General features: G+C 38.1%; 2 protein-coding genes across 12 annotated transcripts in view; one reads left to right on the forward strand and one right to left on the reverse strand.

Moving 5' to 3' along the window:
- Nucleotides 1–820: 820 nt before the first annotated feature.
- On the reverse strand, nucleotides 821–3,405 carry METTL18 (methyltransferase 18, RPL3 N3(tau)-histidine). 3 transcript variants are annotated; one of them, XM_055582207.1, is made up of 2 exons: nucleotides 3,266–3,405; nucleotides 821–2,200 (listed from the first exon to the last, which is right to left on the reverse strand). In XM_055582207.1, the coding sequence occupies exon 2, from the start codon at nucleotides 1,986–1,988 to the stop codon at nucleotides 867–869; it is 1,122 nt and encodes a 373-aa protein (XP_055438182.1). In that variant the 5' UTR covers nucleotides 1,989–2,200; nucleotides 3,266–3,405; the 3' UTR covers nucleotides 821–866. The 3 variants fall into 3 exon arrangements, with proteins under 3 accessions (XP_055438182.1, XP_055438181.1, XP_055438183.1); XM_055582206.1 differs by lacking the exon at nucleotides 3,266–3,405 and adding an exon at nucleotides 3,061–3,245; XM_055582208.1 differs by lacking the exon at nucleotides 3,266–3,405 and adding an exon at nucleotides 2,501–3,002.
- The window catches only part of FIRRM (FIGNL1 interacting regulator of recombination and mitosis), a 50,622-nt gene continuing 35,735 nt past the window's right edge, over nucleotides 3,266–18,152 (forward strand). For 4 of the 9 annotated variants that reach the window (XM_055582195.1, XM_055582196.1, XM_055582197.1 and 1 more), the window contains exons 1-7: nucleotides 3,266–3,495; nucleotides 9,340–9,379; nucleotides 10,575–10,663; nucleotides 12,054–12,158; nucleotides 12,684–12,824; nucleotides 13,891–14,056; nucleotides 16,908–16,992. In XM_055582195.1, coding sequence (XP_055438170.1) covers nucleotides 3,292–3,495; nucleotides 9,340–9,379; nucleotides 10,575–10,663; nucleotides 12,054–12,158; nucleotides 12,684–12,824; nucleotides 13,891–14,056; nucleotides 16,908–16,992 — 830 coding nt within the window. In that variant the 5' untranslated portion in view covers nucleotides 3,266–3,291. Of the gene's footprint in view, nucleotides 3,496–3,518; nucleotides 3,997–9,339; nucleotides 9,380–10,308; nucleotides 10,367–10,574; nucleotides 10,664–12,010; nucleotides 12,159–12,683; nucleotides 12,825–13,890; nucleotides 14,057–16,907; nucleotides 16,993–18,152 lie in introns of those variants that run through there. The other 5 variants (XM_055582199.1, XM_055582200.1, XM_055582201.1 and 2 more) reach the window with 5 other exon arrangements.

Consider the following 18,152-nt stretch of genomic DNA (forward strand, 5'->3'; position numbering starts at 1 on the left):
TTCTTTTTCCTACCAAGACCCTAGGATCTCCTACTTACTTGGCTACAAAAGGGCTACAAGCACTGTAAGCTTTCTGTATCAATTTTATACTATCATGATTCCCCTTTATTTATTCCATCTCAGTGTGAATTCAACTGCTCAGCATTTTGATTCTTGTTATATAAGATAAATGAATATTTTAAAAGCCCAAACCTCTTCCTAGTTACTTAACACCTCTGATCTAGTATTTAGGTTCAGAACCATTTAGTAATGCATATGTACACCTTTGGGCTTTCCAGATGGCTCTAGTTGTAAAGAACTCACCTGCCAATGCAGGAAAGGTAAGAGATGGGGGTTCCATCCCTGGGTCAGGAAGATCCCCTGAAGGAGGGTGTGGCAACCCACTCCAGGATTCTTGCCTGGAAAACCTCATGGACAGAAGAGTCTTGCAGGCTACAGTTTATGGGGTCACAACGAGTTGGACATGACTGAAGCAACTTAGCACACATGCATGCCTTTAAAGTGAAAAGCATGGTGATTGACCAGGCACTCCATGGGAACAGAAACTGACAAAGCCTGCGAAGAAATTCAAATGTGAAGTAAGAAATGGCAAATTTATACGCTAAAGGTGGTAGAAAGGTTAAATAGAATGAAAGTGGAGAGTAGAAAACTTTCTCACAAAATTACTTCCTAGGAAATCTCTTCAAATGCTCAGAAACACTGTTCTCTCAGTCTCACCAAGTAAAGTGTTGTTAATATAGTTGGTCTCTTATTTGGCTAAACAAAATTAAACAAACATAATAATTTCAGAAATAATAGAAATCAGAAATCATTCAAAATAAGGTTTTGGTTATTCCATTTATTTCACTTAGGACACTCAGTGGACATTAAGTGGAGTACTTAAAAGTCATTTCAATTAGGCATCTCTTTAGTCCTTCATCGATTATTTCAAGTGTTCTAGTCTCAAATACATTCCTTTCTTCTACAAACTTCTGAAAGAGATGAGTACCTCCACCCACACCAAAATAATGTACTTTGCTGGCCAAAAGCACCTGTCCATTTTTATCTAACAATCTAAGGAATGTTTGGTGCAAAGGAACATAATAATCTGGATTGTAAATCGTTTCTGAAGTAAGAATGAGATCATATTTTTCAAAGAGTTTTTCACTGCTCAGTACAAGCTTACAAAACTCGGACCACTCCCCTGAAAAGAAGCGGCATTTACATAGCTCTTGTGCTACTGTTGATCTCCTGAGTCTTTTCACATCTGGTTCATTTACATCATTTTCTTCATCTTCCAAAGTGGAGTTGGCCACTACATTAGGTAAGGTTACTTCATCAATCACCACACTGTTATAATCTTGAAAATGAATTTCTTTGGCACCTCCCTTGAGTGCCATTATACCCAGCAACCCTGATCCACAACCGAGATCCAACACTTTTTTCCCAGCAAATTTCACTTTGGCCTTTGTCAAATATGCCAGGAGGTCAAAGGTACACTCCCAGATTTTCAAGCCTCCTTCATAAACACCTGAAATCAGGTCAGAGTGAGAAGAAAAGCTTTTTGAAATGATATTTTCTCCAGGGAAGTTCTCTTTCAACAAAGTGGTTTTCATTATTGATATGTTAACATGTTGGAAACCTGGTAATGTTTCTGTGACTTTGTTTTCTAACACTTTCTTTAAATCTTTAGGCACAGCATGCTCTTTGGCAACTTTCAAGCAGGGCTTTTCCTCGTGTGGTTCCAAGTTACTTGAACTGTTAGCTGCACCGAATGAGCTGTCTGGGTCTTGAGAGGGAGTCTCATTTCTCTCTGACTTATGTTCCCACAAATGGTCCTGCAGCAAGTTAGATTGTTCTGTGGAAAATTTTTTGTCTTTATGTGTACCTTTTTGTCTTTCTGAGACTGAAGACTCTTTTGAGGAATGTAGGGCCAAAGCTCCATCTCCAAGGGATGTAAATTCATCTTCCAGATGGTCTTCTATAGTGAAATTAAATTGAAAAGTCATTCTCTCATATAATGCACACAACCGTTAAACTCCAAGGAAGCTTCTTCAACTTCTGGATAGAACTGATGACACACATGTAAACCTGCCTCAATTAATTATTCCGTTAGTTTTGCTGAAGGTCTATTTCTCTTTAGCTGCATATACAGTTAAAAATATTCAGAGCTATTTCCAAATGACTTTGAAGAGGTCTTTGCTCTTCTTTCAGTGCAGCTCTAGAGAAAAAAAAAGAAAATTGTTATTAAGAAGCAAAGTGACACATTTCATTTAAATTTAATATTAAACATTCCACCCTCCCCCACCAACAGCTTTTCTATGAAACCTGTGGAGAGAGAGGGAGACAGATTTGGAAACACACACAGCCTTCAGGGTTCAAAAGCTGAAGATAATAAACTCTAAAAACGAACAAAAGAACAGCAGCAGCAGCAACAATTAAAAACAATACAGTCCGGAATTCTTGGGCAGAAAATGATCAGCTTAGCGATTGTCACGACCCTGCCCAAACATATATTTACCTCTTAAACTGCCAGAATCTCTTCAGTCTGTTACCGTTTCAAGTAACAGGACTTCAAGATTGTATCTTGCTGAATGAGCATCCCTTTAAAAACATGCACAGGTATGCTGATGTGTGTAAATTCATCCAAATGACCTAACTACAAACATTTAGCCGAGATCAGCAGCCCTAAGTGTACTGGGAGTGAGGTAACTCTGGAGTAATTAGTAAAGATTAGCTTGACACAAAATAAGGGTACTGAACCTTGTGGAGAGGGCCGTAAATGGAAGCAACTTAATCAAGAGGGTCTTCTCTCTATCTACTGTGCTAAACACTTAATATATACCATCAGTTCAATATGCACACCAATTCTGACAGGTGGGTCTCTAACCCCATTACACAAGCTGTACAGAGTAGGGTCAACACATTAAGTGGGTAGGACGGCGCCTGTTTCTATCCCACTTCACCTCGGGACTTGTAGTCATTCCTGGCCGCATGCCCAGGTCAAACCCAACCCCAGATGTGCAACCAAAAAGCCCCATGGGATGGAAGGTTGTAAATCTGGGGACTCTCGGCCCTCACCTCCCCCACAGCGTCTCAAAGCAACGTTAACAGCAATGCAAACTTGGAGATGCTCGCCGCCCGACGGAGCCCGACGGACTCTCGATTCGCCTCGCGGAGAACGCCGGCCAGACTCGCCAGACCGGAAACGTGCACCAGTGAATCAAGTCCTCCCTAGGCCAGACAAGCCCGGCTTTCTTCCCAGTCGTGTGGGGCCCGGGCTCACCAAGGAAAGCGGCGCCCTTCCTCTCTATGGTCTTGGTTCGCAAGGCCTGCCGGGACGGTGGGAGTTTCCGGTCTTGGCTCTGGCGGGAGTGTTTTGAAGCTTTGGTGCTGGGTGTAAGCATGTCTCAGGAACGCGCTGTCCCGGAGAGCGCGGTTCCACTGGAAGAAATAAGTAGCTGGCCGGAGGAACTATGCCGCCGGGAATTGCCGTCTGTCCTGCCTCGGCTTCTTATATCCTTTATTGTCATTTCCACCTGGAGAGGGCTGTGGGGCCGGTCTCCAACCTTCTGTCTCATCTAACCCGCTTTCGGGCCTTGCTGGGTCCATGCGGCTTCAACCTTCTCTCTCTGTTGACAGCGAGATGAGTAAGCGAGGAAATGAAGGGCGCGCGAGAGCCGTGGGTGCTGAGGCCAAAGTCACGCTTGGCTTTGGCATTGGGACGGCTCTCGGGTGTTCTTACAATGGTTTTCGGCAGTGGATATGGCGTTTTCTTCCACTCCTCTGAGCCTTCAAGTTGCTTTGTATGTGCAATTAAGTGTCATTACTTTTGCTTGGTGGAGAGCGGGGGAGACAGGAACTTAGCCTTGAGCTGTAAGGTGAGCCGACTCTGGATGAAGTAGAGGAGAGCGAGATACTCCGAGCGCTCCTCTCTAAAATGGGTGGTGAAAGTGAATACCTTCCTCCACTATTTTAAGAATCGAATTAAAGGACGTAGTTCTGCCATGGTGCCAGGTCTGTAAGATGTTAAGTAAATTCAAATGTTATTCCCGTCCGGTTTTCAAACCTCTTGGTTTATTGCTGGTGAGAAGTTGCTTCGTTTACTAATTGGTTTTCATGTGCTGCGTTTGAGGTATTTAATGACTCCTTTGTTCAGGTGCAGACCATTTAGTAGTTGAATCCCTTTTTGGTTGTAAATGTATGTGGAGGCCTAGCCCTTCATGTTGGAGAAGGCAGTGGCAACCCACTCCTGTACTCTTGCCTGGAAAATCCCATGGACGGAGGAGCCTGGTAGGCTGCAGTACATGGGGTCGCTAAGAGTCGGACACGACTGAAAGAGCGTTTTTCACTTTCACTTTTCACTTTCATGCATTGGAGAAGGAAATGGCACCCCACTCTAATGTTCTTGCCTGGAGAATCCCAGGGACGGGGGAGCCTGGTGGGCTGCCATCTGTGGGGTCTCACAGAGTCGAACACGACTGAAGTGACTTAGCAGCAGCAGCAGCCCTTCATGTTAAAGGGTAACTTTTTTTTTTTTTAAACAGCTTTGAGCACAGAAAACTTAAAACTGCACTCAAAAACAAGACCTTCACTTGAGAAATTCTGAACACTGCACAAATAATTTTTTACAGATAAAGCCAAATGTAGATATTACTGTCACAAAGAAATCATTCACCTGGACACTGGCAAAATCCCACGTCAGTGCCAAAACCCTTTATTAGTTGTTGTGCAGATATGGAATTTCTGTCCTAAAAGATTTTTGATTTCTGCAGCTAATAGCCAACCTTATCCTCAAAAACTTTTATAATGTACATAATACATAGCAGGCAGGGTGTTAGGCTTAGGAGGAACAAAGAGCATGGTTCCTCTCCCCCCGCCACCCCCACAAGCTTATAGGGGATTTCAGTAATTGAAAGTAAAAATTTTTATTCCCACCCCCCCCCACCAAAAAAAAGTCAGCATTCCCTCCTGGTTTTCATCTCAAACTTAAAATTCAAAAGAACCAAAACCTGTTCTTTTGATGAAATTTTAAGTTTCATCTCAAAATTTGAAAGAACCAAAACCCCTAGGCTTCTTAAACGGTTTCACAAGCCAAAACCTTTAATTAAGTTCTTTCATTTCTGCTCTCAGACTGTATTTTGAATCCATCATCCCCGTTTCCTGCCACTGCTCCAAACCCCCATAACCTCTCATCTGGGCTGTAGTTAATAGTTCTTTTGCTTCTACTCATGTCCTTTTATAATCTCTCCAAAAAAAGTTCATATTGAAAAATATGTCATTTCCTTTTTAAGGCACCCCTTACCACAAGGGCTTCTGAACAAATTAGGAATAAAATCTAAACTTTTACTTTCAAGTCTCCTCATGTTCTAAGCCTTGTCCTCTCCTACTTAGCTCACTACATTCTAACCAGAGATACATGAAGCTCACCTACCTTAGGATCTTCATGTTTGTTGATGTTCCATGTAGCTCTTCTCCCAGCCTTTGGTAGGTCTCATTATTCAGGTTTCAGCTCATATGTCACCTGCTCAGGTAAGCCGTTTTCAGAGCCCTCAGTTTTAGGTGGTTTCCCCAAACCCAGTCAGTAATACTTACTACATTGCTCTGTTCAGTTTTCTAAAGAGCAGTCAGATCGTTAATAGAAATTATGTTGTTTACTTTGTTTCCTTTTTGCTTTTCCTCACTAAAGTTCATAAAGGCAGGAATTTTGTTTTCACTGCATTGTCTCCAGCACTTAGAATAGTTCCTGGCACATAGTAAGCATTCAGTGAAGGGCTAAAAAATTTTGTCATGTTTTAAAATGGCCTGAAGTCTCATTATATAATTTCGTTTTTCAGCTTTTGGTTTTACTACAGCACTTTTCAACAAATGAAAGACATTTTCTATAAATCCACAGTTCTGTCACCCAAACATTATTATTTTTATCTTTTGCATTTTACATGTTATTTTTCAGTCTTTGCCTGCATGTCTGCATAATCATAACTGAAGTTTAAATTTTGGAAGAGGTTAAATTTTTTTTTTACCTTTTCTAAAATTTATACATGAGGCAGATTCTGCCCAGTTTGAACTAAATTAGTTCTACTGAACTAAAATGAGTTAATGACCATGCCTCATTTTGATTGCTGCTGTAAGATATGTAGTTGCAAAATAAGATTTCAGAAAAAGAATGACTTCTTATATTAGTGTGATGGGGTTGTGTTTTTCTAATTTTTCTGATTGACACATGCTTTAATAATTCTTATATTTTTACAGTAAAAACTTTCTAACAATTATTCTTAATGGTTTGAAAGTGTATAGTTTATAATGTGATTACTGTTAACTTTTACAGTGCATATAGGATAGTTTATTATCACGTATTTGTAAGCTCCTATGTGCAGAAGAGTTTCAGTCTGATAAGGTGATAAGATAGATATGCTAATAACATGAAAAGAAAGTAGAAAATGATCGGTGACAGGTGTAGATACAGTATTATAGAAGTGCTAAGGAGAAAAAAATTTGTTTCAGAAACCATGGATTATTATGGACTGTTTCTCATCTGTCAGAAATATGTCATAATTACATATAGTTCGAAGAGATAAGTTTATCCTTGAACGTTTTGAAAATACTTCCTTAAAGTATTTTCATTCTATTGTTTGTTAGCCTAATAAGCATTACTTTTTTAAAAGCAAAATTAAGCCAGTAATTTGAGTCTCATCTTAGTCTCTTACTATCATTGCTTAAACCTCAAGAAAGGTCTTTTGAAAATCTATTCTCAGTAGTGAATATTTTACTCAGTTCAGTTCAGTCGCTCAGTCGTGTCCGACTCTTTTCGACCCATGGACTGTAGTACGCCAGGCCTCCCTGTCCATCAACAACAACTGGAGTTTACTCAAACTCATGTCCATTGAGTCAGTGATGCTATCTAACCATCTCATTCTCTGTCGCCCCTTCTCCTCCCACCTTCAATCTTTCCCAGCATCAGGGTCTTTTCAAATGAGTTAGCTCTTCATATCAGGTGGCCATACTTAGGAGTTTCAGCTTCAACATCAGTCCTTCCAATGAACATTCAGGACTGATTTCCTTTAGGATGGACTGGTTGGATCTCCTTTGCAGTCCAAGGGACTCACTCTCAAGAGTCTTCTCCAACACCACCAGTTCAAAAGCATCGATTCTTTGGTGCTCAGCTTTCTTTATAGTCCAACTTTCACGTCCATACATGACTACTGGAAAAACCATAGCCTTGACTAGACAGACCTTGTTGGAAAAGTAATGTCTCTGCTTTTTAATGTGCTGTCTAGGTTGGTCATAACTTTTCCTTCCAAGGAGTAAGCGTTTTTTAATTTCATGGCTGCAATCACCATCTGCAGTGATTTTGGAGCCCCCCAAAATAAAGTCTGTCACTTGTTTCCACTGTTTCTCCATCTATTTGCCATGAAGTGATGGGACCAGATGCCATGATCTTAATTTTCTGAGTCTTGAGCTTTAAGCCAACTTTTTCACTTTCATCAAATGGCTCTTTAGTTCTTCACTTTCTGCCATAAGGGTGGTGTCATCTGCATATCTGAGGTTATTGGTATTTCTCCCAGCAATCTTGATTCCGGCTTGTGCTTCTTCCAGCCCAGCGTTTCTCATGATGTACTCTGCATATAAGTTAAATAAGCAGGGTGACAATATACAGCCTTGACGTACTCCTTTTCCCATTTGGAATCAGTCTGTTGTTCCATGTCCAGTTCTAACTGTTGCTTCCTGACCTGCATACAGATTTCTCAAGAGGCAGATCAGGTGGTCTGGTATTCCCATCTCTCAGAATTTTCCACAGTTTATTGTGATCCACACAGTCAAAGGCTTTGGCATAGTCAGTAAAGCAGAAATAGATGTTTTTCTGGAACTCTCTTGCTTTTTCCATGATCCAGTGGATGTTGGCAATTTGATCTCTGGTTCCTTTTCTAAAACCAGCTTGAACATCAGGAAGTTCATGGTTCACGTATTGTTTAAGCCTGGCTTGGAGAATTTTGAGCATTACTTTACTAGTATGTGAGATGAGTGCAATTGTGCGGTAGTTTGAGCATTCTTTGACTTTGCCTTTCTTAGAGATTGGAATAAAAACTGACCTTTTCCAGTCCCGTGGCCACTGCTGAGTTTTCCAAATTTGCTGACATGCTGAGTGCAGCACTTTCACAGCATCATCTTTCAGGATTTGAAATAGCTCAACTGGAATTACATCACCTCCACTAGCTTTGTTCGTAGTGATGCTTCCTAAAGCCCACTTGACTTCACATTCCAGGATGTCTGGCTCTAGGTGAGTGATCACACCATCGTGATTATCTGGGTCATGATGATCTTTTTTGTACAGTTCTTCTGTGTATTCTTGCCACCTGTTCTTAGTATCTTCTACTTCTGTTAGGTCCATACCATTTCTGTCCTTTATTGAGCTCATCTTTGCATGAGATATTCCCTTGGTATCTTTAATTTTCTTGAAGAGATCTCTAGTCTTTCCCATTCTATTGTTTTCTAATATTTCTTTGCACTGATCACTGGGGTAGGTTTTCTTATCGCTCCTCGCTGTTTGGAACTCTGCATTCAGATGCTTATATCTTTCCTTTTCTCCTTTGCTTTCCTCTTCTCTTCTTTTCACAGCTATTTGTAATGCCTCCTCAGACAGCCATTTTGTTTTTTTGCATTTCTTTTTCTTGGTGATGTTCTTGATCCCTGTCTCCTGCACAATGTCATGAACCTCCGTCCATAGTTCATCAGGTACTCTTGTCTATCAAATCTAGTCCCTTAAATCTGTTTCTCACTTCCACTGTATAATCATTAGGGATTTGATTTAGGTCACCTGAATGGTCTAGTGGTCACCTGAATGGTCTAGTGGTTTTCCCTACTTTCTTCAATTTAAGTCTGAATTTGGCAATAAGGAGTTCATGATCTGAGCCACAATCAACTACCAGTCTTGTTTTTGCTGACTGTATAGAGCTTCTCCGTCTTTGCTTGCAAAGAATATAATCAGTCTGATTTCAGTGTTGACCATCTGGTGATGTCCATGTGTAGAGGCTTCTCTTGTGTTGTTGGAAGAGGGTGTTTGCTATGACCAGTGCATTCTCTCGGCAGAATTCTATTAACCTTTGCCCTGCTTCATTCTGTATTCCAAGGCCAAATTTGCCTATTACTCCAGGTGTTTCTTGACTTCCTACTTTTGCATTCCAGTCCCCTATAATGAAAAGGACATCTTTTTTGTGTGTTAATTCTGAAAGGTCTTGTAGGTCTTCATAGAACCATTCAACTTCAGCGTCTTCAGCATTACTGGTCGGGGCATAGACTTGGATTACTGTGATATTGAACATCTTAATACTATAATACTAGTATCTCCCTTAATTTTTTTACTCTATGTATCAGCATTCTGACAGTTGGATTGAGCATATTCGTAAGTAAAATTGTCTTAATTGTATGATTGCTTGGATGTCATTAAAACTTGAGTCCCACATCTCAATACAGTTTCATATTCCTTTTGAATTTATTCTTCCTATTGTATGGTTACAACTTTTGTAATTTTCAGTTAGTTAAAATGACCAATTACCTCAAATTATAGTACTTAAAAAGTTTTAAATTTCAGTCTGCATAGATACCAAAAGTGTTCTATTTGATAACCTGTGATAAGCACAATGTACATTTTAAATATTAGTTGTTAAGCTGGTTAGACCTATAAAAAACATAATTTGCAGTCTACTGAATAACCCTCAACCTCTTTGTGTAGTGTCAGTTAGGAAATACTTTCTAAGTTACAAAAAGCTGCTTGTTTAGGCATGCCTAATTTGTTATTTGGAAAAGTTGACTTTATCCTCATCTGTCTTCATTACTCTTACTTGATATAATTTACTTATTTACTTAGAAGAAGAGGTAGAGAATTAAGGCTATCCTTTCTAGTTTCCCCATATATTTTGAGTTCTTTTCTATTTATGTTTCACTTGATTGTAGAATTTGCTTACACTCTTGAACCTATGTGCTGCATATGGGCATATGGAATCTTAATTTTTTTTAAATAACAGTTATTTTTTTATCCTGAGGTTATGAGTTATGCACATTCAGTATAGAAAATTTGTTAACATGCAGAAAAACAGAATAATAAAACAATTATGAATCTGAAATATTTCAGATTTTGGCATAAGACATCCTCATCTTGATTCTGTATATTCCTGCTAGCTTATCTGTGTATTATTCTTTGTATATACATGTTTATATATATATTAAAATTAGAATTATACCATTTGAAACTCTTTTCATTTTAGCTTAAAGTATTGTGGACATTTTATCATTGTTTTACATAATCTCTAACAAATGTTTTAATGATTGCAGATCCTATTCAGTAGATGTACCTCATCCATTAACTGATCCTCAATTACTGGACATATAGGTTGGGTTGTTTTTTTTTTTTTTTTAATTTTGCTATTATTTCAGGTTATTTGTTAATAGTTTCTCTACATAGACTATGGCATTTTGAAACTGTTCAAAGCTTTTGGTTGGTAGTACTTAAATATGCTTGCATTTGGAACGGATAGTAATCTTTGTTGGCTGATGTGACTTAATATTGTTAGAAAATATATTACTATTTTCTTTTATAGAAATTCTGAAAATTATTGTGGAAATGTTTTTACCTCATATGAACCACCTGACATTGGAACAGACTTTCTTTTCACAAGTGCTGCCAAAGGTGTAGTACTATTATCTTAATCAATCTACATGTTATCAAGGCTAGTAAAATCTATCCTCAGTTTTAGGCCATTTATTCTTAATTTCTTAATGTATCACATGCTTGAAATACAAATAAAACAGTTAAAAATGATTTCATGTGAGAATATAATGGTGTTAGTGTGATTGTTAGGTGAATAAACAACTTATGTTTTTGGAGATATGGATTTTTTACTAATCAAATTTTTTTTATTTGTAGTTAATTTTAAATACTCTTGTAATTTTTAAAGCTGTTCATTGAAAATTGGGATGGATGATGAAGTTAATTAAGTCTCTTTTTGTATCTTCTCTGTACAGTTTATTAATAATAGTTAAATTTCATTGTCTGGAAAAATGAAGCTAGAATTTATCAAAGCAGCCTTAGAATAAAAATGGCTGGAATATTGGTAAAATCAAGTAAATTAAGAGGAAGCATCAAATTCACCACTGCATTGCTACCTTTTAGATATGTGTGGTATACCTTTTCTCTGAAAAGCAGAGTCATTACTTTTTTTTTTTTTATTATGAGAACTAAAGGTACTTTGCTGACAAAATGAGACATTTTTGTGTGATAACTTATCTCTTATTAGAATGGACTTCTAAGTGTAGCTTTGAAGCAAATAGTTATCAAAACTCCTTTTACTCATTCACTCAGTTCTCTAAAAAGATTCTTAAAATTTGTTCTTGATACCAAAAAAGGTCCAGCTAACCTATGGATGAAAAGGAGATGTTGAGTGTTAACAGGCCTAAGGGAAACAGTATCCTCTTTAATTACAGTGTGTTGTCAACTATGATTATTCTTGTAGTGTAGTGTTGAGGCCACTTGCTTAGATCTTAATTTGGCTAACTTTTCAGACAAAAACACTTAGTTCTGAGGTTGCGTACTGTGTCTCTAATCTAGGAATGGTGTTTTGAGCTGGTCAAAAATGGAAACTGGATAGAAAACAAGTAAATAGGTAATTCAACACAGATTTATTACCACTACCAGAAAATATCCTTTTAATGTTCACATGGATGTTCATTGGTTAAGATCATCATCTTTTATTTATTTAAGTGTAAGAGTAGCACTTTTGTTACAATACCAAAAAGTGAACTTTGAGTGATTTCTTCATGGATATTATTACAGAAATGGAAGACATCAATTTTTGTTGAAGACTTTGTATTTTTCAAAGAGATTATATTGCAGAAACACTATACGAAAAATACTATACACACACACACATTATTAACTTTATTAGGTACAGTTGTTATACTGGACAATATCCTGTGGCTATTAATAATGCAACATCAAGTCAATTTTTTTCTTGAACGGTGTGTCTTTCTTTTCTAGTGACTTCTATTACTGCTGTTTATGACCTGCTTTGTTTTCACAGACTGTGAGATTATTTGATGACATGATGTTTGAGTTAACCAGTCAAGCCAGAGAACTGTCAAGCCAAAATTTAGAAATCCAGAGCACTCTAAGAAATATTTTACAAGTATGTCAAGTATATTAGGAAGAGGGGTGGGGCAGAACTTCAAGAATGTGAGAATTTTTATACTAATATTAGCTGTATACTCTTTATATCATGGCCCAATGCTAGAATTAAATTTATAGAATTAAAGATAGGAAGATATTGCAAAAGGCATAAATGAATTTTTATACAATTTTGTGCTTAATAAACATCTAAACTTGTATAAGTTTAGACAAGTAATAAACTAGTATAAAACAAATATAATCAAGATATCATGCCCTATCTATAATTCCAAGGCATATGTGTAGAACACCTGCCATATACTTTGATGTGTGGGTTAGTATGCCAACTTCTTTTTTTTAACCAAATGTCTAGCCAGTTTTAATATTTGTAATTCTGATAGACTAAAATTATGTGTAAGGAGGAACAGAGGGTCCGTTTTGTTCATTGCTATATCCCTAGTATACCAGTTCAGTTCAGTTTAGTCGCTCAGTTGTGACTGATGCACAGAAAATATGTTCTGAGTGAAACTTCTTTCCTTATTTCCAGACAATGGTACAGCTATTAGGAGCTCTTACTGGATGTGTTCAGCATGTCTGTACCACTCAGGAATCCATCATTCTAGAAAATATTCATAGTCTTCCCTCCTCAGTCCTACATGTAATCAAAAGTACATTTGTACATTGTAAGGTGAGTAATGGGTCTAAGTACACTTTAAATGGCCTAGAATCCATGAGCAAAGGGCCTGAATTGGTAGTGTTTATGTTTGTTCATGGGAGAAGGCAATGGCACCCCACTCCAGTACTGTTGCCTGGAAAATCCCATGGATGGAGGAGCCTGGTAGGCTGCAGTCCATGGGGTCGCTAAGAGTCAGACACGACTGAGCGACTTCACTTTCACTTTCCAGTTTCATGCATTGGAGAAGGAAATGGCAACCCACTCCAGTGTTCTTGCCTGGAGAATCCCATGGACGGAGAAGCCTGGTAGGCTGCAGTCCATGGGGTTGCACAGAGTCGGACATGACTGAAGCGACTTGGCAGCAGCATGTTTGTTCATAAGCTTACATTTATCCTGTATTATTGCAATGGATTTTTCCACAGAGCAAACAGCATGTATGTAAATATTTGTTTCAAAATAAGTAGTTATAGAGAAATCTTACAAAGGGGGCTCTTGCAGTTTCCTTGTTGTTGTCTTATTCTATTTCCTCTTGGTAAGGAAAGAAGTGATATGGATTCATGTTGAGTCACAGGGATCCTGAAAGTTCTGTCGTGGCATTGGTGACTCAGGTGAATTCCTTAACAATTAGGTGCCTATAAAAGGACCTTGACCTTTATTTAGTCCTGTGGCAGCTTTAAAGCAGAAAAGCTGGCCTAGGATTTGTGGGTCACAGGCAATTTTGATAATGCTGTTTGTTGGATAATGCTGTTGTTGGGTGATAATGCTGTTTGTTGTTACCTAATCCTTCTCTTTGGTGATAGGGTACTAAAATGTCATGCCATGGACCTAATGTTATTAATCTCCTTTTTTGTTCTATATTTGTAAGATCTTAGAAGTCAGAGATTGTATTTTATACATGCCTGCATCTCTCAAAGTACACTATATATGATGAAAGTTCATTAAGCATTTCTTTAATGAATGTGTCATTCAGTAAAAATATTAAATTTATAAGCTCTGATAGAATGAGTTAAAATAAATTTGGCTCCTGAGCATTCTCTGATTTGCTTTTTTCCTCTCATTGTTATTTTTTTGTGATCAGAATAGTGAATCTGTCTATTCTGGGCGTCTACATCTAGTCGCAGACCTTCTGCAGGCTCTTTTTAAGGAAGCCTATTCTCTTCAGAAGCAGCTCTTGGAACTGCTGGATATGGTGTGCATGAACCCTTTAATAGATGAGCATGATGATATTTTGAATATGGTAGTAGGTGAGTGAGGAAAACTTACTACTTGGTATGTGATGTATATTGACTATAAACCATGCATCAACTAAATTATTGAACCCAATCATTGTTTCTAATTAACGATTAATGATATTAAATTTATAAAAAAATTTAAATCCTACCCAATAAACTTTTAATCTTTTCAATTTTTAGATTTTGTAATGTTGATATTTGATGCATTAACAGATTTATGTATTTGGTGATTTTCCCTACTTTTTCTTCAATTTAAGTCTGAATTTGGCAATAAGGAGTTCATGATCTGAGCCACAGTCAGCTCCTGGTCTTGTTTTTGCTGACTGTATAGAGGTTCTCCATCTTTGGTTGCAAAGAATATAATCAGTCTGATTTTGATATTGACCATCTGGTGATGTCCGCTGCTTTATTGACTATACCAAAGCCTTTGACTGTGTGGATCACAACAAACTGTGGAAAATTCTTCAAGAGATGGGAATACCAGACAACCTCACCTGCCTCCTGAGAAATCTGTATGCAGGTTAAGAAGCAACAGTTAGAAATGGACATGGAACAATAGACTCATTCCAAATAGGAAAAGGAGTACGTCAAGGCTGTATATTGTCACCCTGCTTATTTAACTTATATGCAGAGTACATGATGTGAAATGCTGGGATGGATGAAGCACAAGCCAGAATCAAGATTGCTGGGAGAAATATCAGTAACCTCAGACATGCAGATGACACCACCCTTATTGCAGACAGTGACGAAGAACTAAAGAGCCTCTTGATGAAAGTGAAAAAGGAGATTGAAAAAGATGGCTTAAAGCTCAACATTCAGAAAACTAAGATCATGGCATCTGGTCCCATCACTTCATGGGAAATAGATGGGGAAAAAATGGAAACAGTGAGAGACTTTATTTTCTTGGGCTCCAAAATCACTGCAGAAGGTGATTGCAGCCATGAAATTAAAAGACGCTTACTCCTTGGAAGGAAAGCTATGATTAACCTAGACAGCATATTAAAAAGCAGAGACATTACTTTCCCAACAAAGGGCCGTCTACTGAAAGCTATGGTTTTTCCAGTAGTCATGTATGGATGTGAGAGTTGGACTATAAAGAAAGCTGAGCACCAAAGAATTGATGCTTTTGAACTGTGGTGTTGGATAAGACTCTCTAGAGTCTCTTGGACTTCAAGGAGATCTAAGCAGTCCATCCTAAAGGAAATCAGTCCTGAATATTCATTGGAAGGACTGATGCTGAAGCTGAAACTCCAATATGCTGGCCACCTGATACGAAGAGCTGACTCATTTGAAAAGACCCTGATGCTGGGAAAGATTGAAGGCGGGAGGAGAAGGGGATGACAGAGGATGAGATGGTTGGATGGCATCACCGACTCAATGGACATGAATTTGAGTAAGCTCCAGGAGTTGGTGATGGACTGTGCTGCAGTCCATGGGGTCGCAAAGAGTCAGAGACGACAGCAACTGAACTGAACTGATATATTTAGTCAATGTTCAAAGTAGGTTGTTTCTGCACAATGATTAGCAAAGAAAGCTGTGCAACCTTGTACCTTCTAAAGCAGTAGCTTTCAGAATTTTTAAGCCATAAATTCGTAGTAAGAAACTTTTCATTCCTTCCTGAAACACATAAATACATATGTATGTGTATGTTTGTGCATGTGTATGTATATACTACATTTATTTATTGTATGTGAAATAATGTACTCTATTATAGTCTATTTCATTTTTAAAAAGTGCTGATTGCTCCTTCATTAATTTCATCACTTGCCAAATGCATCATGACCCAGAGTTTAAGAAACAATACTCCATAAGGGCAAAGTTTGCATTCATAACTTCAGCATAAGGAGAGTAAGTTGGTTTTGTACAGTATTATAAGGTACCTTTTGCTCTGTAAAAACCACCCCAAAATCTATTATATTGAAGCAACTACTAGGGAGTTCCTTGAGGGTCCAGTGGTTAGGACTTGGGGCTCTCATTGCCGGGGCCTGTGTTCAGTTCCTGGTGAGGGACTAAAAATCCTGCAGGCTGAGTGGCACAGCCCAAAAAAAATGAGAAGAAAAATAAAGCAATTACTGTTTCATTTATTCACAGTTCTGAGTTAGTATTTTTAGGCTGGGCTGAGGGGTGGGACAAGATTTCTCTGCTTCACAGGGTGTAACTGGCTCACCTGGGTGTTTGTGGCCATTGACCTTACTCATGAGTGGTTGTGAGCAGAGGGAGGAATAATGTGCTAAGTCAGCCATGTGTACCCCATCATCCAGCAGGTTAGCCTGGGATCAGCTACCTGCTGATAGCTTCAGGGGTTGTCAGAGCAGCAAGAGAGGGCAGGCCCCAGTAGTCAGGCACTTTAAAGTCTTTGCTTGCCTTACGTTTATTTTTGTCCTATTGACCAAAGTAAGTTATATGGCCATGCCTGGGGTCTGTGGATGGAAACTGCCCAATCTCATGGACACAGAAAAGGGGTTTATTGTGCTTACTTTTACAAATTATCTACTACAGGCAGAGTAGAAACCTTAATAAGTACTGTACAAATTTGTTTTGATTCTTCTTTGTTAGGTTTTCTTTCCTTAGGAATATATCATTTTTTATTAGAATATCTGCAGAATATTTCAGTTATAATAGGGCACAAATTTTATTCCACTGAACATTTTTCATTTAGATCATAGAGTAGCTATAAGCATCAAACTTAATTTTCCATATTTTATAAAAACTAAATCAAAAGTGTGACACTGATTATTTTGATGTAATTTTTTAAAACTATATTACTTATTTTAACAAATGTTAAGATCATTCATTAGATATTTTTAAACTCACTCCATATAATATTTCAATGTCCTAAGAGTTCTGTTCTCTTTCCTTGTAGTTATTCATTCATTGTTGGATATCTGCTCTGTTATTTCCAGTATGGACCATGCATTTCATGCCAATACTTGGAAATTTATAATTAAGTAAGTTTTTGGTTTGTTTTTACTTTTTGTAGTACATTTTCTATATCCAAAGTCTTAATTATTTGTAATTTTCTTAGATTGCGTTTAAAACATTTTGTATGGGTTTGTGTAATATTTATTGACACTGCTCTCTGATAATCCAGATATTGTACATGTAACTTCCAAACTAAATCTTACTTCTTTATCCTGCCATCTCTAAAATTAAAAAAAAGTTCTACTCAGTTAGCTAGTACATCTGAAATAATAGGGCATGTGTCTCAACCACTTGCCTGCTGCTGCTGCTAAATCACTTCAGTCGTGTCCCCACAGACTGCAGCCCACCAGGCTCCCCCGTCCCTGGGATTCTCCAGGTAAGAACACTGGAGTGGGCTGCCATTTCCTTCTCTAATGCATGAAAGTGAAAAGTGAAAGTGAAGTTGCTCAGTCGTGTCCGACCTTCAGCAGCCCCATGGACTTCAGCCTACCAGGCTCCTCCGTCCGTGGGATTTTCCAGGCAAGAGCACTGGAATGGGGTGCCATTGCCTTCTCTGAGCCTACTGCTGCTAGTGTTTAACTATCAACTATCCTTTTTCCAGGCTTAGATAAGTAAATAATTATAATTAGAGCTGAATACAATCCCCTCATTACATGCTTTTGAGTTGTTTAAGTTTAATTCCATTTATAATTTTAACTAGAACATTGTGTGAGGTTGCTAGTGTCCATAGCATTCATCAGATTCTTGAGGGTGGAGGGAGTATAGTTGAGATATAAAAATGGTTAAGAACCTCTACTTTATACATATGCATAAAACATTAAAGATCAGTGTAATACTTTCAGCTCTTGGGTGCTTTTCTTGCACCAGGTTATTACATTGCCAACAAGTAATAAATAGTGCAGTGGTTAAAAGTGTCAACTCACAGCCATGCTGCATATACTTGAATCCTTTCTGAAATCATTTATCCTCTGGAAGTCCTAGGCAAGTTAGTTAACTTCTCTGAGCCTTAGTTTGCTCATCTGAAAATGGAAGTTATAACAAAAGTACCTTCTTTATGGGGGTATAGTGAGGATTAATTGAGTTTATCAGTTTGAAGTGCTTGGAACTCTACAAGGCTAGTGAAGTACTCAGTGAGTTAGTCATACTACCGTCACCATCAGGGCTTCCCAGGTGGTACAGTAGTAAA

The sequence above is a fragment of the Bubalus kerabau genome, chromosome 5 (genome assembly GCF_029407905.1).
Source record: "Bubalus kerabau isolate K-KA32 ecotype Philippines breed swamp buffalo chromosome 5, PCC_UOA_SB_1v2, whole genome shotgun sequence".
NCBI lineage: Eukaryota > Metazoa > Chordata > Mammalia > Artiodactyla > Bovidae > Bubalus > Bubalus kerabau.

Coding starts and splice junctions, on each gene's coding strand:
- METTL18 (XM_055582207.1), bottom strand. CDS start 1,988: ATGACTTTTCAATTTAATTTCACTATAGAAGACCATCTGGAAGATGAA.